This window comes from Euprymna scolopes, chromosome 19 (genome assembly GCF_053919585.1).
Source record: "Euprymna scolopes isolate OS-2025 chromosome 19, ASM5391958v1, whole genome shotgun sequence".
Classification (NCBI taxonomy): Eukaryota; Metazoa; Mollusca; class Cephalopoda; order Sepiida; family Sepiolidae; genus Euprymna; species Euprymna scolopes.
Genome location: NC_136500.1, coordinates 20,349,157 through 20,373,185, shown reverse-complemented (window position 1 = coordinate 20,373,185; position 24,029 = coordinate 20,349,157). Strand labels below are relative to the sequence as shown.

Below are 24,029 nucleotides of genomic sequence, written 5' to 3'. Positions count from 1 at the left end.
TAATACAAACATTAGTTTTAATTAATACAAACATTAGTTTTATTTAATACAAACATTAGTTTTATTTAATACAAACATTAGTTTTAATTGATACAAACATTAGTTTTAATTAATACAAACATCAGTTTTAATTAATACAAACATCAGTTTTAATTAATACAAACATTAGTTTTATTTAATACAAACATTAGTTTTATTTAATACAAACATTAGTTTTAATTAATACAAACATTAGTTTTAATTAATACAAACATTAGTTTTAATTAATACAAACATTAGTTTTAATTGATACAAACATTAGTTTTAATTAATACAAACATTAGTTTTAATTAATATAAACATTAGTTTTATTTAATACAAACAGTTTTAATTAATACAAACATTAGTTTTAATTAATACAAACATTAGTTTTAATTGATACAAACATTAGTTTTAATTGATACAAACATTAGTTTTAATTAATACAAACATTAGTTTTAATTGATACAAACATTAGTTTTAATTGATACAAACATTAGTTTTAATTGATACAAACATTAGTTTTAATTAATACAAACATTAGTTTTAATTGATACAAACATTAGTTTTAATTAATACAAACATTAGTTTTAATTGATACAAACATTAGTTTTAATTAATACAAACATTAGTTTTAATTAATACAAACATTAGTTTTAATTGATACAAACATTAGTTTTAATTAATACAAACATTAGTTTTAATTAATACAAACATTAGTTTTAATTAATACAAACAAATGTGGCAAAACCAAGAAAAGGGTACCATAAAGATAGACTACAACATAATTAAAGAGAATTATACTAATTTAACATTTTAAGTGATTGAACACTATGTATTCCATATAGAAATCAAATGGTAGCTCCAAGGAAGTAATTCTGAAAACTTACACTGTTGTTCATTGTGTCATTAATTCAACTTTTTTTTTTTACTGCTTTTTTCACCCGAAACAAGACACAGTGCCACTTGGATGTAAGAGGCTTCTATTTAGGACAAAATTTGTAGTGATACTATGTAGGGAGTTGAGCAGTAAGATATCAGTACAGTCACAGAAGCAGGGGCTTGGGAGGGAATTCCAAAGTCTAGCAGTTCGAGGGAAGAAACTATTAGAGTAGAAAACTGTTCAGCATCTAGGGATCTCTACTGCATAGGGGTGGGATTTTGCTGCTTATCGAGTTAGTCAGGGGTATTTACGGAGTATAAGGGCTTGGAGTTCGTCAGAGCAACTTCCATTAAAATGCTTGTAGAATAGGCACAGGGATGCAACATTTCATCAATGGAAGAAACAGGTTGACAGTGACAGACCTATTAGGTCAGTGACTCTTTTTTGAACCCTGGCTAGGAGTGAGAATGTGGCAACAATACTCTATGCATGAGCGAATGCTGGCCTTGTAAAGCTACAGGATACTCTCAAGCATAAGTATTTGAGAATCTTAATTGAACACTTGAATACATATGCATCCCATATGATATTTGCCCACTATTGTGAAGATGGCGGTGATCCTGTAGTTGTTTTGTGGGTGTGGAGATAGCTAATTAGCTTGATCCAAGCTCTGAAGTATCTCTTGTATGTAACAAAGATGCTGGCTGCTATATCTTTGATAATAGTATGTTTCCTCTCGTATTCCTCAATATGTACAGATCCAGTAATCATGGCCCATTTGAGACTTGCAGTAAGCCAGGAACATTTGTTTTGGGGCTAAGCTTTCTCATGAATCGAAATACAAATCAGATTGTTTTAGGGACATCTTCAAGCTGTCCTTGAACCATTTCCACTGTTCTTCTACATTTTTTTTTTCTTTTTTTTTTTTTTGTTGCCTTTCACGAGCTCACTGTAAAGAGGCTGTTTTGGAAATCTTGAATATCACATGCAGCATATACGATGAATCTGACCTTGTTGTAGAATGGTGTATGCTGATGGGACTCTTGATTGTCATCAAGAGACAGGGCACATGGAAATGGTATAGTTTCTTGATCTGTCTGGCATATTTGGTTCAAGACTTGCAGACATACATACCGATGGTAACAATCACAGCTCTGTATAACTGGAGTTTGGTCTGCAGCCAAATTTCTCTCCACTCCTGCATAGCTTTGCTTTCCTGCAGTTGATTTCATCACCTATGTGTACTGCTGCTGACAGTGTACTGTCCAAGTGAACCTGTCCATAGGTTTTATGGTTGATTCCACACACACACACACACACACACACACACACACACACACACACACACACACACATATATCATACAGAAATCAAGTGTTAGGGCGCACTGATTTCTGAGATTTCTGAAGTAGAATGTAATTGTAAATTGCACTTTTAATTCATTTTAGTTTAATACAAATCATTATCCTACAAATCGCTTTTTGTTACATGGCCTTATGCCATTGTCAGTGTTTGTTGCCACCAAGTTTTGATCTATATACCTACAAGTTTTTTTTTTTCGCTATGACATTAATATTAAAAGATTTATTCTATTTAAAAATTATTACATACTTTGTTATGGATATGTGAGCGACTTCATGAAGGTTAACTAATTTGTATATTCCTTTGAAAAACAAGGCTTATTTAATTACTTATTTTTTATGGTTTCTTATTAGATGATTGGTTTCATTTCATTATTATGCTGAATCCTATTTATGCATAGTTTCTACATTCTGCATAATTGTGTAGAATTTAAGATGAAAACGTTCTAGTACATGGAAATAGTTTATATATATATATATATATATATATATATATAAACTCCTCTCTGAATATGAGGTTTACAGAGTTGAAATTTGGACCTGTAGTACACTTTCGATTTGGTTTTTAGCCAGTAAAATTTGTTGTTAAGAGGTCAAAATTGAACGCAAAATAGTTGACCTTGGCAGGGTAAGTCGAATAAAACATCACTCCTGCTGTTACTTTTGCGCATGCACAAAATAAACATTCATAGTTCAAAGTCGCTTAATTTGTAACCTTTCATATTCATCTGTCAGCAGCTCAATAACTACAAATAATGGAGAAATAAATAATGACTAAGTGGTTAACATTCTGGTTTCGATTCTAGGGGATGACACCAAAGTCATATTTTTTAAATAACTTTTGAAATTATTATTATACTAGCTGTACACGCCAAATCACGCATTGCTGTGGCGTAGTTTGGTTGACGCAACACACACACACACACACACACACACACACACATACAAACACGCAAACATACACAAACATGCAAAGACACACATGCATGTAAACACATGCAAAGACACACATGCAAACACACACACACACATGCAAACACACGCACACAAACTTGCAAACACACAAACAAACACGCACACATATATGCACCCCTACATACACAAACATTGCAAATAGTCAGGAATAGACAGTTTATAGGTTTCCAAATCACACATAAGGAGATTTTTAAGTATATAAACTGTAAATTGCTGGTTATATATATATATATATTTATTTATATATATATATATATATTTATTTATATATATTTATTTATTTAGAGAGAGAGAGAGAGAGAAATCAAGAGAGAGATGAACGAATGGAGAATGTAAACGTTTACTAAAATAAGTTTATTTTTATTTTTGTATCAGCCATAAAAGAAATGTAAATAAATTATGTAGCTGATTCATATGTATGTTTTTAGAGAGAGAGAGAGAGAGAGAGAGAGAGAGAGAGAGAGAGAGAGAGATGTAGAACGCAGCAATGTAATCGGAACAGTGTAAAGGATATTATTGAGACGCCATGTTTAAAAGGTAGTTTATCAATTGATGAGAACTACATATTCCGGTTTGTAAGGATGGTAAGAGTTCAACCAATCAGAATAGTTGGAGTCAGTGTAGGGAGACGTTATTATTTTCGTATTTAAAAAATGTAAAGATCATAGTCTGTTTATGTATCTACTAACAAGTTAATAAAACCAGAATATGAGTGGAAAATGGTGAATTGTACCCGGTGTCAACTGGTAGCAGTGGTAGTAGTAAATATATAGTGGGAAAAATCGTAACTACTTCCTCAGATGTTGTGATTTTGTGATGGTGGTGCTCCTAGGATTTAATGCAGCAGTTTAATATCACGAATGGACGTGTATGTACTGGTGGTCGATAGTTGCCTAAGATAGTGACTAAAAGGCTGAATTTGTGTTTAGCATCTGTGGTGGCAATCTTAAGATACTTTAGTCCAGAATGGAATTTCTGCAGTCAAAATATTATATAGGAGATATTGAATAATAATCAATAGAGAATTGGCTTTACATTAATAAATACGAAATCTGTATGAATTAAAATATAATAATTATGCATATTTTACGACCGGACATCAGTGGGCAGCCTGCTAGTTTGATTATTAAAGTGAAGTTGGTTGTGATCCTATCCATTTTTTTATTTTTAAGGATTTAGCTTTTTTTTTTTTATAAAAAGCTGAACACAACCTTTGATCTCTAAAGATACCAGCATCTTTTTTTCTGTTGGCTGAGGTATGGTCCGTATGGTTTTGTGCAGTTGTATGCGGTCCATTCTCTAAGGTTTTGCCTTCTCCCTTTAAGAAAGGGATTAGTTTATTGCTAATTGCTTTAAGCGCCCCTACATTTGTTTTTTTTTTGTTTTTTTTTTTTGTAAGCAAGCGTGCTTTTCTGCTAAGATACTGGCTTTTCAAATCCCACTTTCCCAACACTTGTGTGATATCTTTCTGCTGTGAGAAGGAAATGAACACTCTCAGGACAATCTTTGAATTTTTGACCAGGAGCAAAGCGTAGTATCTGTTCTGATACTGCACTCAATTTTCCTATCTTCAGTCGGTGAAATAACAGTCCATTTAGATGAGGACATTTTTCTTTTTCTTTCAGGAAGCTGGATTTTCCGTACAGTAAAAACTGACCTTGTGTCGTACATTACTTTCACAGGAGGAGACAAATAAATAGGAATGAAGCCCTTTATAAAAATTGGTAAAAATGAATACCGTCCAGTTGATTGTTTGGTATGATTACATTGAACTCTGATCTAATTAGCACAAAACTAAAAACGTGCTTATGGCTTGGTTATTCATAATGCATAGCAGTTGAATATATTTCAGAATATAAATTTTATTTCTTGCAATAAAATCCGGTTTTTAATTACGTATAAATAATTTTTATGTAAGTATTAAATTCCATTTTTACCTCATATTAGTTTAATGCAAACGTTTGTTTTAATTATTTAATACCTTTATGAGCTTTCTATGATATTGTGTCACTTAGAAATTGCATTCTGTTTTAAAATAGAATGCGGTTTTCAGTCTTAGAAATCGTCAAGGAATTAACTTTTACTTTTCTTTAATATGATATGGTGAAATAAGTTGTCTTTATTTTATCTTGTGTTAAATATCTAGGTTGTGTGTACCAAGAAATCGTTTTGACAAAAGCATGCATTTGACAACAAATGCTAAAACAATAAAAAATAAAATAATTATCAAAGGTACCAAAAGGTCATCTGAATAAAAATTATGGGCCTGATATCAGGCACCTGCATGGGAAGAAACAGCAAATTTGATCAGTTAGCTAAAAGAAAAGATAAGTTATATGTATGATATATAAAAGGTCATTTTCAGCAAAAGGTTACACAGGTGTAATCAAGTTCCACCAAAGTCAGGTCAATTCAGTGAAACAACAATGACCAAATAAAATGCAGTTGAGGTGTAGCTACCATGACAGTGTAATTTCAGATGGACACAAATGTTTATATAACAGCAACTGAAAAGGATATCATGGTTAGTTGATGATTTGGGCCCAATAAGAACGAACCTCTTGAATTCCTGTGTGTGCATCTCCTTCCTAACAACCAACCATCCATAACTATAACTGACAATAAATGTATATTTTCATCGCCTTTTAAATACTGTTAGGAATTCACCCAATATATGTTATCGTGCCATATATTGGGTTTCTAACAGAATTTTGTATAATTTTTTTTGTTTACTTATTTCCAAACTTCATATATTTAGGGGTCAGCTCGTCGGCATTTTCCTTGTTCACACCTATCGCTAAACACTATATATTTTTCGAACTGAGTAAACGTTTTAAAATGAGTAAAATCACTAACATCTTTTCCAGATAGGTAGGAGAGAAACTTATCTTATTTGTCATATTTCTGAATTTTTCATATCTCTGTGGATTGTAAAACAAACCTGGTTTTTCTATATAATAAATAAGAATATTTGTAAACTGATTTTTTTTTAATAAATGTTTGTATGTTTGTGTTTATTTTCATGAATATTTTTACAGAAATAATGAATATTGAATGTAACATATTATGAATAATTCAATTCACGTATAGATTTGTTACATTAACGTTTATATGTGGATGACAATGGATAAAAGACAACAGAACACGTTCAGAGTGTCTGATCGCATGGTTTCTTTATTTAGCGGACAAATACAGCAACACTACTAAATGCGGTGTAAAACCTAATTTAGTCCCTTATGAAACAAGATTAAGTAGTAACTTTGATCTATAGAGTTGAATGGCTGTAGATGGGTCATGTGACTCGTGTTTATGTAAAACTCGAACTAACAAACTAACTGAAACGAAATAAATACATGTGGATCAGAAAGAAAGATGCGACTACTTTTTTCTTTTTAATAAATAAAAGGAAGTTGATACATCAACATTAAAGCAAAATGCAGGAAATATTAAAACGTTTTTTTTTTTTACAAAGGAGGCACCACTTATCAAAGCCCAGAGGCCACTCGAGGATAAGGGTTAATAAGTGTACAGTGGTCAATGGGATAGTGACGTAGTAATTGTTTGTAGTGAAAATTTGGTAAATTGGATTACTTAAGGGGAATGGCTCATCAAGAACTTGTTTACGTTGGACTTGAAGATGACTATATTATAGTCAGCCGGAAAGCAGGCAAATGGAAGAGAGTTTCACAGGCGAGCAGTTCTAAGAAAAACTTTGTTCATGGAATCTCTGTTTGTGTTTAGGCATGGATAAAGAGTGGGGGAAATTATTGATACTTTTTTTAGTTAGACGAGTGTTTCTTGTGAAAGTTTGGCGAGGGGGGGGGCCATAGATTGGAGCTCAAACGAGCACTTGCCATGAAAATAACAATAAAGTAGAGGCAGGCTCACGATGTCTCTTCTGTGAAAAAGGTTGCAGGGAAGAGAAAATGGCATCCCCCCACTAAGCTACAAAGTTTATTTTGACCTCTGTCAAGGCAGGATAAGAACTTTCCAACAGCTCCTGGCCAGATGTGGCAACAGTACTCTAGGGAGATATCTACTGTAGTGGTAGAACGATTCTATCATTTTCCCAGCAGACCTGGCAACGGATTTGATATTCGTGTTCCATCTCAGATCAGGAGTAAAGGTCAGACCTACAAGTTTGTCAAAACATGGAGCCTCTTATTGATCTTCCCTTGTTAACTGGAGATACGACTCTAAGGCGTCACCTTCCAAGAACAAGGACATAAAGCTTGCAATGTCATGAATCTTTTGCCGTTTTGCCAGCAGTTTCACTTTTTCCAACCAGGCCATTAGATCTCTTTTTCCACTGAAAGTTTTCAGAATGTCACTACTTACTTTCAACATGTACTTTATTACTGTCGTCTGCAAACCAGTCGTTGGCCAAAATAGCTTGTGATACAAATCAAGAGGTGACAATGCCTCACTTTCAACACTCAATGTTCTGCTATCAAGAACCTCCCAACTGCAAAACACAATGCACTGCTAACACAACTAATCAAGTCCAGAATCCAACTGCAAAATAGACATTGAAACAAGACGCAAAAAGTGGTACTTCTTCGTTATTGCAGCAAAAATGGACAGCTGAAAAATTGTGTTTTCATTAAAAGAAACAATGATAACTACCGATAGTTTTTTTTCTGCTTTTTTTTTCAATTTCAACAATAAGCAATGTCATCTACCTAATAATTGTCATGTCATGATCAGTTAAATATTTCTGGAATATTACGCAAAACACATATTTTCATTATTAAAAAAAATTATTTTAGCCATGTTTTTTTTTTGTCCCACGTGACATGTTGTAGTGAACTACTACTATGATGCTGCTATGGTATGCTTCCCTTATTTCTCTCTTTCTCCCTACTCTTCAACTTTTCCCTTCCTTTCTTCTCTCAACATCACCAGAGGTTTCAGCCAATCGGAATAGAGGACTGTCCTGGAGGGAGATACAAAGGAGAAATCTGTCTCAGATATGTGGAAACGATAGAAGTATCAACACGCGATGGACCAGTTTCCCTGGGTAAAGACTTTTATCAAAGAAATGTACCATCCTCTTTGTACCCTATATCTTGGAAACTTTTATAAAACATCATCAATCCTAAAGTCTCGTTGCACTTAATTATAATCTGATGTTTTCTTTTCCACAACCGTTCTTTTTTGTTCTCTCTCTAATTTCGGAGGTGACCCTTTTTCAAACGTCATTAAAATCTATGGTAACCGCCATAATTTGGTGAACGCCCGACATGTGTATATATACGCAATCTTCAATGAACAACGAAAAAAAAAACGAAAACGATGAGAACGTGACAGAGTAAAATAAAAAGAAAAAGAAGAAAAGGCTTTTCTAAAACGACAGTAGAACCTTACAAAAAAGTATATATAAATCCGCTTTCCAAGAAATGCCGATAATATATATATTTTTGCTATTTTTGTAAAACAGTTTACGCTAAATAAGGCAAAAACAAACAAACAAGAAAAATAAGCAGAAAAAAAAAAGAAAAACTTTTTTTTTACATGATTCTCACCAGATAAATGACTAAAATAAAATCTGGTCTAAAAAATATTCTGTAACAACAAAAAACGTGACTTTAAGAATCAATACAGAATCCCAAATTTCATTCTGAAACACACACACACCCGCACACAGAAAAAGGAACCTTCCAGACGCACGCATGTGAAGCCAATTTTGGAACATGTGTGTGCATTGACAAACTGTTTTTTTTTCCTTTAAGAACATTGACTATATATTCACACACACACACACACACACACACACACACACATATTTATATATATATATATATATATATATATATATTTATATATATAAAAAAAAAAATTTTAACTGACGCTATTTCTCCAAGCACCTGCTGAAATTAACCTCTGGTGAGTACTCGCTTTTCTCTCTTCTTGCTTATCACACCCCAGCCATTTCCTTTAGTCACAGCTAAAAATAAAAAAAAAATAATAATAATAGTAACTAATGATAATTAGTAATAATAATAATGGACGCACAACAGGTGAATGTAAAACCCCCACAATTTATGGAGATGAGTGTCGAGGGATGGTTTTCGATAATAGAAGCTCAATTCCATCTCAGACATATTACGAGCGATGATACTAAATTCTATACGGTTATCAGCGCATTGCCGCCTGACGTGGTAACAAATATACCTCCAGCAATTCTGCAGTCGCTAAACTATGCGAAGTTAAAGGAGTCTGTGTTGTCTGCATATGAAAAAACCAGACCTGAACTCCTGGAGAAATTTATGAGGACCACTACGTTAGCTGGTCGTCCATCATTATACCTCCAGGAGGTGGTAACATAGAATAGGGGCAAGCGATGATAGTGAGCCATAAATTCATACATACACTTCCGAAGCAAATTGCCCCAGCAATAGTAGCCCACACTGAAATGCCGTTAACGGAGTTGGGTCGACTATCCGACAACTTGACGCCGTTAATAAAAATATGTCAGTATTTCAGGCGGTTGAGAGTCGAGCTCGAAAAAACGACTATATTACCACCAGACAGTCTAGTGAAACCATTCCAGCCAGCCTATGTCCATATAGAAGGAAACAGCGGCCGGAGATATGTAGAGCCCATATATATTTCGCGGAGGAGGCTCGTACATGTAAGCCATGGTGTAAGTGGCCAAAGAAAAAGAGTAGCTTACAAACTCTGCTTAACTCGCGCCCTTCCTCTCCCGCCCCTAGTGATTCGGAAAACTAGAAAGCCAGACTGCGTTTGCTCCAGTAGTGTCACCATTATTAGAAGTTTCTACTAAAATAGGAGCGTCTCAAGTCAATTTTATCATAGATACAGGAGCCAGTGTTTCCATTTTACCACATTCCATAGTAAATGGAATTACTCTGGAGCCAACTCCTGTTCATATCTCTACTGCTAACAGTGAAAGCATAAAATGCTATGGTCAGACAAACCTCGAAGTTAAGATACCCCATTTGAGAAGATCTTTTCAATGGAGTTTCGTGATCGCAGATGACACTAACCCTTTGTTAGGATTTGACTTCTTAAACAAATTTAACATTATAGTGGATTGTAAAAATAGATCCATCCGTGATAACGTAACAGAGCGTGAAATTTTTGAATCTATGTGATACAAACCTCAGAATTTTTTTATTACATGATTTTTATTAAATACAGAAACATGTCCAAATAAACATAATAGAAATGATATTGTTCTCAGATACATATTAATATGTAGCAGTTAACAAACTATTTACTATAAGCGGATCAATGCCCGGTGCCAATGTGATTCGGCCACACTGACCAATCGGTTAGCAGAGCACATTGATTTGAGCTGTCCCCTTAAGGACTATTTTTAGCCCTTTGGGATCTGAGCTGCGATCGCCAGAGAGACGCCAGCAAGCGACCTATACAGAGCTCTCTCACTCACACCTCCCACTGCTACTTGTTGACGACTGCAGTCTGATGGCAGTTTGAGATACAATTTTGCCTTTTTTAAATACTCCGGATGCAAAGCCACAGTGAAGCTGATTACAGCTAGATTTTTCTGGCCTAATATGAGCCGTGACATCACTGCCTGGACACGTTCCTGTATTTCCTGTCAGAAGTCAAAGGTGCACAACCATATCCGTGCACCCCTGGAAACATTCAGCACCCCAGATGTTCGGTTCAGCCATGTTCACATCGATCTGGTTGGACCATGGCCAGTCAACCAGAGATTTACTTATCTCCTGACCTGCATAGACCGTTTCACACGGTGGCCTGAAGCTATTCCCCTAAAGGACATTTCAGCTGAATCTGTAGCGCGAGCTCTTATATCGGGCTGGATATCGTGCTATGGAGACCCCACAACAATTACCACAGACTGTGGAGCACAGTTTGAATCCCACCTGTTCCAGGAACTTTCCAGGATTTTAGGGATCAAACGTATTCGAACAACAAGCTATCACCCAGCTTCGAACAGGATGATAGAATGCTTCCATCGACAATTGAAAGCTGCCTTACGTGCTTACCCTGACCAACAGCGATGGAGCGAATACATACCTGTTGTCCTTCTTGGCTGTCGTGCAGCTATCAAAGAGGACCTGGGATACTCTCCAGCCGAGCTTGTCTATGGAGTACCTCTATTGCTGCCAGGTCAGATGCTGATCCCGATAGAACTAGGATTGTCAGATCCAGCTCTGTTTATAAACAGACTGCAAGCTTACTTTAGTAAGCTCCCATCCATGAAACCTAGGGAACAGACCATAAAATCTTCGGTCCCCAAAGACATTTCTTCATGGACACACATGTTTCTTAGAAAAGACTGTGTGAAAGCCCCTCTAACACCACCTTATACTGGTCCTTATCATGCGTTATCACGCACTTCTAAACTTTTCACCCTGGATATTAGGGGCAAAAAAGAAACAGTATCTGTTGACAGAGTGAAAAGAACTTTTCTTGACTCAGAAACACAAGACACACATATCCCACCTACATTCACACAGCAAACACCTGAAGTGAATACTGAAAATGACAACTATGTCACTACTACATATAGTGGCCGCCGTGTACATTGGCCTAAAAAATTATGCAAAACTTTGTATATTTAAACTCCTGTAAATTCGGTTTATTTAAAGAAAAAAAAAAAAAAGAAATTTTAGCTGGAACTTTCTATTCTCATTACCCCTTTATATATTTTTTCTTTGACAACATAAACTTCCAGACATTACGTTGCCTCATGTTCTGTATTTTTCTAAAGACTGCTACCTTTTTATTTTTCTTCATCAGCTTTTCGCCTAAGCAGGGGGTGATGTAGCAGTTAACAAACTATTTATTATAAGTGGATAAATGCCCGGTGCCAAAGTGATTCGGCCACACTGACCAATCGGTTAGCAGGGCACATTGATTTGAGCTGTCCCCTTAAGGACTATTTTTAGCCTTTTGGGATCTGAGCTGCGATCGCCAGAGAGATGCCAACAAGCGACCTATACAGACCTCTCTTACTCACACCTCCCACTGCTACTTGTTGACGACTGCAGTCTGATGGCAGACGACACCTTCAAACAGACATTTACACTTTCTTTCTTTCTCTCCAGTTTGAGATACAATCTTGCCTTTTTTAAATAAACCATTTATTATTGTTTTGTTAAAAGCAATGTCGTTTGGCCTTGTGTTTATTTAAGTAAATATTAGGAGAGAAATTCACATTTCCCTCCTATAAATACAGGGTGACCAAAAAAAAACGGGCCCCAACTCTAATTAGACACCGTTTCTTAGTGTTTTGTCCTAATGAAATGAAAGTTTGGTCATAACTAGTATATTACATTCCAAAAATCACATCAAAACACAAGGGCCTTTGGCATTTTTTTCTCTGTTCTATATCATATGTTCTAGATGTGTCCATTTAGCTTTTGTTTTTTTGGAGTCACCCTGTATACGAGGAAATAACGTACTCGATTTTTTCCCAACTACAGAAAAATATTTGTAAACCAAAACATTTATTATATTAAAATGTATCAATATATAATCGTAAAAACATTTATTTAAAATTATAACAAAAAAATTTTGTAAGGAAAACAAATTTAAATTTTTATTAGTAAAATTGTTGTTTTTATTTTTATTTATTCATTTATTTTTTTCGAACAAATAAACACTTTAAATGAAACATTTTTCCAATTAAAGGAACTTTGGATTTTTTTTCCGAAACTTTTTTGGAATTGAAGTAAAATTGTAAAAGAAATGTCTACGTTAGTTCTTTGACCGAGAAGCGCCACTTTTACAATATTTATCATTTCTAATAATTATTAAGTAATTGATAATTAAACAATGATTAAATTCTTTAACAATAATTCAATTTAAAATTAAAAATTTGGTGCTTTTGCAGATTTTGTAGTCGATAAATGGAGTTTTCCGATAAAAAACAACCCAATGATTTCTCTTGCGAGTTGCGTTTCAATGAAAAGAGAAAAGGAACTGGAACGAAGATTTGAAGGAGGACATGAACACATGTGTGACGGGTATAAAGAGAAGTATAGTTTTTTATTTTGGGGACAGGAAGAGGAAGTGGGGAGTAAAAAGGGATTATGGGATTACAATGTAAAAGGGAGGTAATCATAAAAGGGTCCATGATAAGAGTTATCGTACTTACTTTCAACACCCTCTCTTGCTCTCAGCATATTATTTATTTTTATTTATTTATTTTTTAACCAAAGATATGTGAGAGGAGATTAGTGTCAGTTTAGGGTCCAAATAGAAACTTCTTAAACTCGTCCAGTTTCGTCCGGGTTGGAGGTTTTATCATGATGTTGGCGTTCATGTCTGCTGTTAGGCATTAAATTAATTGTATTAAAAAATTTTTTTTTTATTCAGAGCTTCTCTGATAAAATGGTACTTAATGCCGATGAATGGAGTCCTTAGAAAGCGCTATAGCGCTTTGACTGTCTCCGAATATTTGGATGGGGACATGTTCTCGGTGTGGATCCATTTCCTTTGTTTGAGTATACCCTTTTGCGACGAACCTGGCCTTGTATTTACGGGACCCGTCAGCGTTTCCCTGGATTTTATACACCCATCTATCGCTTACTGTCATTCTACCTTTGGGTAAAGGTGTTAAATGGTATATATTGTTTTCCTTTAGGGAGTCAATTTCTTCCCTCATCGCTTGGATCCAGTGGTGTGTCACTGGGGAAGTCACAGCTTCTCTGTAAGTGCGGGGTATGCCGTGTGCAGCCTTGTAACAGTAGTCAGTGTCGACTAACGCGTGGCCGCTCCCATCCTGGACTACCGTCACACAGTCTTCTAGATAGCTAAGCATTTTGTGCTCACGCATCGGGTATCTTTGTGTACAGCTAGTTTCTACTGTAGACTCCGTTTGTTTGTCGGTATTGGACTGTTCAGGGGTTTTCTGTGACTTTAAATTTTTTATTAAATTTCTTGGGGGATAATTTGCATCATCGTCACTTGATGAGTGGGCTTGTGTTTGAGTATCTTGGTTGTTGATGTTGTTAGTGAATTTTACCAGTCTGTGTTGACACACTTTTCCTGTTTTCTGGGTGGTAGATAAGATGTGCCGAGCTGTTTCTGTCGTATCCGATGAAGATTTCCCTCTGGCACCTTGGGTATAGCTTTCTTTTTATGTTGGAGTAGGCATAACAAGGTGAACCGAAAATGTGCATCCTTTCTCCCGGTCATCTTGTAGTAGGGCATCTGTTTTAGACAGTTATTGAAGCATCTTTTCCGTATAGCTGCAGATGCCATAACTGCATAGCTCCACAGTGCTTTCTATAAGGCATCTTGCCATTTCAAATAGAGTTCGCCAGTTTCTTTCAGCCGTTCCATTTTGATGAGGCGAGTATGGTGCTGAAGTCTTGTGCTTTATGTTGTTAAGTCGTTTGAATTGAACTTCGAACCATTATCCGACTTCAGTATTTTTATTTTGCCGTATGGGGAAATATCTGCAAGGAATTTTTTGATGGCAAGTGTGGCGTCACTTTTATTTTTAATAAAATATACAAATACAGCGCCAGAAAAGTCGGCAGTAAATGAGATGGCATATTTGTTACCGTTTAAATCCGCTGGTTCTATGAGGCCAGCTAGGTCTGAATGTACTAAATGCAGAATATTTGTTGCTCTTTTATCGGGAGATTTATTTCTTTTTTGGGAAAATTTTCCTTGAATGCAGACGTTGCAGTTTTTGTTGTTTGCAGTCTTATTTTTTATTTTCATCCCTTCGACCACATTGGATAGTTTTGTTATGTCATCGTAATTGCAATGGCTGAATATTTTATGGCACATGTGGATATCGTGGCGTTGATGGCAACTGTCTTCTGCATTTCCTTCCTCCACAGTTTTTAGGAAGTATCGTCTGTTACGCAAGTGTATTTTGAATTTCATTCTGTTTATATGTTTTAGTATATTCCTGTCTTCGAAAATAACTGTCGCTCAGTTTTGGGTTAGAGTTTACATAGAAAATATATCCTGTGGATATGAAGGTATGAGTAGTGCCCCTATTAGGGCAGTTGTAATGGAGTCTCCGTTAATGTCTAAAAGGCAGACCAGCATCTCCTCTTCTTAAGGCTAAGCCACTGGTTTTAGTTCCGTCTGCCAACTCCATGTAGTGGTTCTCAGAACGGAATGTTGGGTCGAAATTCTTAAATTTTTTTGCGTCTGTTATAATGTGCGAAGTGGCCCCTGTGTCGATTAGTAGGTTCATATGCGGTATTAAGTTCCGGGTATAGTAGTAGTAGTCCTCTGTTTTGAATGTGAAGGAGTTTTCATTGGTGTCAGCTGCCTTTTTCATTGAATCTTTTCGCTTATAACGGCAGAACTTCCTTTTATGGGTGTTACTTTTACAGTAACTACACCACTGTTTTAACTGTTTGTGTTTGTTGTTGGGACATTCTTTTGATAAATGTCTTTTTCCACCATATGTGAAGCACAATATTTCACATTCGTCATGGTGGTGACGGCTCTCCATCATATTCTCTGAAAAAGACGATGTCAATTTCATCACTCTGTCACTGTTTGACTGGATTTTATGTTTCAATGTTTCGTCGAAATCATGGAGTTCTGTTTTAAATTTCAGGAATGTTATTTCTTTGTTGCTGTGTATCACATAAATCGAAAAAGGGTCGTGGCAGCTTGGTAGTCCTTTTAATATCATGGCGATAATTAGGGCATCGTCAACTGTTTGCCCAGCATTTCTCAGAGTTGTTAAAATTGTCTCAGTTCTTATCACGTATTCTGTGACGCTTTCGTCTCCTTTCTTTTTGAGAGACGTGAGTTGGGTTTACAAGGAGATTACCCTTGGTTTTCGCGTAATATTTTGAGAGCTTTTCTCCCATTATCTGTAGCTTCTCATTATTAAGGATAAACTTTTGTCGTCCAAAAACTGTGCAAGTTTGGCGTAAGCTTCTTCATTTCTCTCAGTGTCACTTCCGTCTCTATTAGGGTGTGTACCTAAAATGGTGCCTTTTAGGCCAAGCGTGCATAAATGACATAAAAATTTTGTCTCCCAAATTTCGTACTTGGTTTCATCTCCATCAAATAAAAGTCTGTTCCATCGGCTTCCCTTATCTCTCCTGGCCACATAACCTGTTGCGAGTTGCATTTCAATGAAAAGAGAAAAGGAACTGGAACGAAGATTTGAAGGAGGATACGAACACATGCGTGACGGGTATAAAGAGAAGTATATTTTATTTGAGACAGAAAGAGGAAGCAGGGAGTGAAATAAAAAGGGATTATGGGATTACAACATAAAAGGGAGGTAATCGTAAAAGGGTCCATGATAAGAGTTATCGTACTTACTTTCAACAATTTTATCTGATGTTTTTTGTCAATTCTAATTAATTACAATGGTAGCTTCCAAATTATGCAGTCGAAATTACCTGAATATTATTGAATTATTAAACAAAACAACTTTAATCATGTTAGCAGGTGAAAAATTGTCGCCATCTTGTTTTAATCAACGCCGAAAAACACCTCCCTTTTGAACTTTCCTGTATCTTACGATCGTTTTCATCAAATTCTATTTTTTATTTTCTTTAATAAATAATTTTCTATCTCATCGATTTTTTTTTTACACAGGCATCTCCACATTATCAAGGCCAAGAGGCCACTCAAGGATAAGGGTTAAAGAGAGTACAGTAGAAATTGGTCAATATAGTAATCATTAGTAAAGAAAATTCGGTAAATTTGATAACTTATATGGAACGGCTCATCAAGAACTTATTTACATTAGACTTGAACACAACCATATTGTAGTCAGCCGGAAAGCAGGCAAACGGAAGACAATTCCACAGGCGTGCAGTTCTAAGAAAGAAGCTTTGTTCAAAGAATCTATGTTTAGGTTTAGGCACAGATAAACAGTGGGGGGGGGATTATTGATAGTGTTTTCAGCTAGACGAGTGTCTCTTGTGAAAGTTTGGCGAGGGGGGACCATAGACTGAAGCTCAGTCAAACACTGAAAATAACGATGCATCAGAGACAAACTCGCAACATCTCTTCTGTGAGATAGAGGTTGCAGGGAAGAGAAAAGGGCATCTCCTACGATTTTCGTAATTTTGGGATATAGTCATCTTTAAAATACGAGGAATACGTAGATGCCATTGTTTTCATGTGGAATTCAGTATTACGATTTCCGAAATAGTGCAAAAGCGCCAAAAATTCTTTTACAATAATTACATCATTTTCAATAGCCAATCAAATGACATTATTACAAGCGGTGTGCCGTGAACTATGTCCCTGTATATTTTCTACATATTTTGGTTTATCTCAACTGTAAGAGGGCCACCATCGCAACACACCACCACGGACCCTGCGTTGTGAAACCGAAAGTAAAATAGAATGGCAAATGTGTATTTCAATGGCGTAAATTATCTGACCGACAAAAATTTATAAAAATTATTTATTTTTATATAAAACCCATTATTAGACCCTAAGACTGAAATAAAACCTGAAAAAAAATTTAATTTTTATTATTTTTTTCAACATTTTTTTTTTTTTTTTTAACTAAATATACAACAACGGAGGCCGTCCACGTTTTAAAAATTTGACCTTTGTAAGGATTGCCAGATTGGCTTTTTTGAGACCAAATTTGACCTTTTTTACGCTCTTGCATGAACTATGGTTCCACGCAAAAGCGTAATAAAGGCCAAATTTGGCATCAGAAAGGCCAAACTGGCAAGCCTTAGAAAAGCCAAAATTTCCAAACAAGATGGCGGCCTCCGTTATTGTACATTCAGTCTAATAAAAAATGTTGAAAAAACAATAAAAATTAAATTTTTTCGGTTTTTATTTCAGCCCTAGGGGCTAATAATGTGTTTTATATAAAAAATAAATAATTTTTATAAATTTTTGTCTGTCAAATAATTTACGCCGCTGAAATACACATTTGCCAATAAAATAAAATAAGGCGAAGATATACACGTTTACGATTTATTTATTTATTTATTTTATTAACTATTTTTATTTATTAACTATTTTTTTTTATATTTTAAATAATTTTTTTTATTTATTAAAAACAAAAATTCTGGGTTGACTTATTTCCCGCTGAATTTTCAGCTGTTTTGTGGCCAGCTTTAAACACGGACCAATGAAAATGCAGCATTTGCTATCATGTGACACCTCCTCCCTCCTTGAATGAAACCGACTAGATTTCTCTTCACATGTCGCAACGTTTTCTTCTTCTTCCTCCACGCGTTAAAAACCAACACGACTTTTTAAGAGATGGAGATGTTTCCTTCGGTGCGCTACTACTATTACAGCTTCTATCGCCAGTGCTTGTTGAACAACAAGCAACACGTTAATATTTATCATCCGCTCTGTTAGCAAAACGAAACGTTTTTAACAATTACAACTGATTCCCAAGAATTTGTATATTTGCATTAACTAAAAAAAAAAAAAAAAAAAAAAAAAATTTTAAACAAAATTTTCCAGAGATCGTCTCTCAAATCAAAATTTTTTAAAAAGTACAAAAAAAAAAACAACAACAAACAAACTAAAAACGACCTTCAACAAGAAAATAATAAAAACATGTTTTTTTAACAACACAAATTAATATCATTTGTTTATTTTTAGATTGATAAATATTATTACTAGGAAATAAACAAGCAAAAGTATTTATCTCACTTAACAAATTTTATCTACATTTTTTTTTTTTTAAGCGTTTGTTGTCTGTGTGCGTAAAGTTGCAGCCTCAATTGTTTGATAAAATAATTGTTGTTTGATATTTACGTTCTTCGTTTTTAAAAGTTAAAGATTTTATTTTTAATCCAACCCAATCCAGGGGATTAATTGCAAACAGTAATTGAATTATTTTACACGTTATAAATAAATGAATAAATAAAATTTACGAACAAACTGGATTTAAATCAGTTCATCTGACCAGCTTACAGCAATTAATTCGCACAGCATATCGCCATATTTCTCTCACACCTGTTGTTTATAATACCGGCAATTTATTACTTTGATTTCATATAAAAAGAAAGCAAAGAATAAAATATCGTGTGATTTATCCGCAAGACGTACTACTACGATTGCTACCACTAATAATGCATTATATACCAAAGAAAATTATGATGAAAATATATTAAACGCAAACGGAATGATCTCTCCTTCCCTTGTCTAAATGAAATGAACGAACGCACATTTGTTTATAAATTAAAACTTCTGAATGATGGACATTTTGTTCCATTTTTAAAAAAATTACAATTTCAACAGAACTTATTTTGTAGATATATAAAATTTTACATATAAATATTTCCAGATTTTTTAATTTTTACCATCTTGTTACGGATTTCTTTACTTTAAAAATATGGAATTTTTATCCCGAGGAAAGTCCGAAGAATTGGAAGGCGATGAGCATTCTTATGAAGATGGTGAGTAAATTATCGATATTTATGCAGAGAATACAGATCGTGCTATTTTTTAAAAACAGGATTTTCAGATTAAATTCATTTATTTATTATTATTATTATTATTTATTTATTTTTTATTTTTTTACGGTATTTTTGTTAAAAGAAACACAAAACGCCTCCCCTCCCGATGACAAGAATGGGTTTCCAAAATTATTCCGTTATAATTATTTCAGCACTGTCCGCATTTTGGATAAGTGCGGAATTATCAATCATTTGATTTAGAAATCAAGCATTTAATTTTTAATCGATACATATTTCATAATTCAAGTACAAGAATTATCTTTGTAAAATTCGCATCGCACGTATTTTAATTTCAGCTGGCGGTTATCTTTGCGATTACTGCTTCCACTTCAATTCCGGTTGCCCTCCCATGTTAAGAATGGTTTTATTCTAATAACGTTATTATTTAGATTATTTAGAAAATCCCTTAACATAAGGGGGGGGGGCTTCCTTTACCTCTTCTGTACTCTCCACTAACAATTTAACAAGCCAGAGCGTAAAATATTAATTTAAAAAAAACGGTGTTAATGCAGAGTGATCCGGATCCGCGCTATTTTTAAAATCGAATTTCCACGTTTAATTAAAGTTTTATGATTTTTTTTTATTCAATTGTAAGGTTAAAGTACAGAATAGGTACAAAACACCCTCCCCATGTTAAGAATGGCTTTTTAAATAACGTTATTTCAGAACGGGTCACTCTCTGCATGAGTACCAAAACAAACAAAAAAAAGGAGCAACCAGAAGTGAAATGGAAACCGTATTCGTAAAGATAAGTCAACTGACATTAAGTACGCCTTTTAAATGAAACCATTTTTATTGTTCAGTTTTATATCTTACAGCATCCATAATTTCAACTATAGAGAAAATATTTAACGTAATGATTATTGATTCAAAATCAATTTTACTCTAGATAATTTACGTAACATAAAATATGAATGAAAATATCTATTTTTTTAGTAGGGGGAGGTCAATCTACACTACACTAAGTATTGTATCGATTGTGGTGCTTATTCAGATTGGTGCTTATGGCAACAATGAACAACAGACAACAGAACACCGACCACTCTAATTTGTTTTTCTAGGTAATTGAGGTCGCTGACAACGAATCTGATAGTCAAACTTGGGGCAAGTTTACGGTTTGCATGGTATTAACCCCTGAACCCACGAACTACTTTCCACCATTTTGCAGCTTCGGTTTACGCTACGCACGCGCGCTGCAGCATAAACGACGGCTTGCTTCACCTAGCAAACTGCCTTCTCACATCAAAAAATTACGGACTGACATTTTTTAATGACTTACAATTAAAGAAAAGTACAACAAATTTGGGGGCCTCTTTTTTTGTCTCACGTAGTTTTAATGCGGTTTACAAAAACAGCACCAAACATTTTTGTTTTTCGTTCCTTTTTTTTTTGTGGGAGGGATGTGGCTTAATAGGTGCTTCTGTAGTTTAGTTAACCGTTTTTTCCGTAAGTAACGCACCGACATTTACCAATTAGAACACCATTTAACATTTTTCGAAGATTTTACTGTTTACATTGGGGGCGCGAGCGGGGAGGGGGGTGTTGGGACAATACAGAAAATACGTACTCGTTACAGAACGAGGATGTCATATTCTAAAAATTACGTAAACTGGTTTTACCCCACATTAAAAACGGCCTTGTGCCTAATTTGCTTCGGTGGGGAAGCAAATAAATACAGTAAACCGCTCAAGTACTTTTTTTTATTCAAGAAAATAAAATTTTACGACAAAGCGTCAGGCATGGTGAAATCCAATGAAATAAATAAAGGGAAACAACTCGAAGTGTCGAGGTCAAAAATCAACCTTATGTTCAATACAGTTAGTAAAATCGTACATTTTGATTTTCTTTGTTTAACTATAGTACTTGTCTATTTTTTCAGCAGAAAAAAAAAACACTTTAAAAAATTTCATTAACCTAGGTCTGAAGTGACAAACTGAAAGAAATTTCTTTCTTACACGCAATTTCCTCCCTGCAGAAGCAAATGAATTGCACAAACAAAAGCCATACCTTTAAACTCAAAATTTATTCACAAATAACAGCAATGAAAGTTCTTCGGTTCTGGTATAGTCCCTTTGCAAAATGGTGGCCCGATTTGCTCCCCATACGCATGGAGCCTTTAGTTTGAATTCCTATTGTTGGAATGTTAGTTGTTCCTTTGGAAGGATCCATGATGATCATGGAGAACATGATGACGTCTAGCTCCTTGGGACTCAAGAGGAAATGAGATAAGATCCAATATTTGGATAATAACATGCCGAACAGTTTTAGAATGTCCTCCTTGATTTGAATAGGTTCAGCAATATAAATTGTCTCTGCTTGTAGAGAAGTGTCCTTCGTTCACCGACTGTTTGGTGTCCATACAGGAATTGTCCTGGCTCCCTAGAGAGAGAACCGCTGTAGTTTGTGTCTATCTCGTTCCCGTGTTTTTCTTGGACTGAAAAATAAACGCATGAATACAAAAAAGGCGCCAAGTCAAATCACCTGACACATTCAAATTTAAACCAATCACAGACCGGCTACTAGAGCTGTATGGCCGGCCTAAAAAAGGCGGTTGTATATGGAATTTCTCACAAAACATGTTTGGGTTTGTATTACTATACAGATTCGAAAAAGTTGTAAACAAGAAAAAATATGTAACAAATGTTATCAAGGGCAAGATAAGTTACTTTTCTACCTAAGTGGCTAATTTTTTAGTGTTTTTATTTAATGTAAAATGCTTATTCGGCTCGAAAAACAGTGTTCACCAATGTATTTGAAAAATACAAATGGCGGCAGACTGTGTTGAACACGTTAAGTTAGAGAAAATGAGTTAAAAATAAAAACAAAACAAAATACTATTAAAAACCCTACGAATTTATGTCCGACTATGTCACACTAACATATATTGAGTGAGTTCCTAACGGTGTTTTGTATAGTTTTTTATTTTTAACTCATTTTCCCAAACTTAACGTGTTCAACACAGTCTGCCGCCATTTGTATTTTGCAAATACATCAGTGAACACTGTTTTTTTAGCCGAATAAACATTTTACATTAAATAAAAACACTAAAAAGATTAGCAAGTATCAATGCTGACGTTCCTCAGGGTTTGATTTTCAACGATCTCCCAAATCACATTCTTAGATCATTTGTAGACATTTATGTAGATGGTGCTACCATCTATGGCAACACTTCAAAGGCCGGAAATGGCCAAGATCTCACTGATTCTCTCTCCTTTGATCTTAGGCATGTGGTGCAATCGGGGGGAAAAGTGACTGGTTAATTTTAATGCATCTTAAACCAAGATCCTCTCTTTGCATCATCAATGCTCTGACCTACATCTGGCCCCTATTGTAAGGAACAGCTCTCACCTTGAGGGCATTTCATGTTTAAACAAGTTTCTTGGTATGACCTTCACTCCTGATCTGAAATAGAACACGTACATCAAATCTGTTGCCAAGGCTGCTGGAAAAATGGTTGGATCATTCTACTGCTCCAGTAGATATCTCATTGCTGATGCAATTCTCTACCTGTATAAGAACCAAGTACGTTCTAGGATGGAGTATTGTTGCCATATCTGGGCAAGAGCTTCTCTGAGTGTCCTATCCTGCCTTGACAGAGTTCAAAACTGACTTCGTAATCTAATAAGTTTTCTCTTTCCTGCAACTTTTTCCTACAGAAGAGATGTTACCTGAGGTAATCTCATCAGCATTAAACAAAGCCAAACTCTTAGCCAAGAACTTTGCAGTAAATTCTATCCTATGCGATCAGGGCTGCCAGTGTCTATCATTATTTTCATGGCAACTGTTCGACTGAGCGTTAATCTATGATCTCCCCTCGCTAATCTTGCACAAAAAACACGTTTCTAGCTAAAATCACTGTCAATAAATTACCCCACTCTCTATCTAGGCCTAAACCTAAACATGGATTCCATAAACAAAGCTTCTTTACTAGAACTGCCTGCCTGTGAAACTCTGCTCCGCTGGTCTGCTTTCCAGCTGACTACAATATTGTCGTCTTTAAATCAAATGTAAACAGGTTCTTATTGAACCGTCCTCATAAATAATCTAATTATACGAAATTTCCACGATTACTACGCTTCGGCCTCGATGATTACACTACACACATTAACATTTATTCTTGAGTGGATTCCGGGTCTTTATAAATAAAAAAAAAAATAAAAAAATAGAAGCTTGTTTCATAACTTCCTTCCTAAGCATGTTTTCAAAGTGCGAATACATTTCTTACCTTTTCTTTTATTTATACGATGTTTTAGCAAGAAAATAAAAATACTATTAAAAACAATAACTACAAGAGATAGAAAAAATATAGTCGAGAACCGATAAAGAGTCTAGCTAAGGGTGTTTATTTGCTCCCCCACCGAGCAAATTAGGCACAAGGCCGATTTT

General features: G+C 34.9%; 1 protein-coding gene across 1 annotated transcript in view; it reads left to right on the top strand.

Annotated features, from left to right (window-relative positions):
- The first annotated feature begins 18,343 nt into the window (after positions 1-18,343).
- Positions 18,344-24,029, top strand: part of LOC145303475 (cerebellar degeneration-related protein 2-like) — a 180,510-nt gene continuing 174,824 nt past the window's right edge. The window contains exon 1 of the mRNA XM_080144828.1: positions 18,344-19,583. Within this exon, the coding sequence (XP_080000954.1) occupies positions 19,520-19,583 (64 nt within the window). The 5' untranslated portion in view covers positions 18,344-19,519. The remainder of the gene's footprint in view (positions 19,584-24,029) is intronic.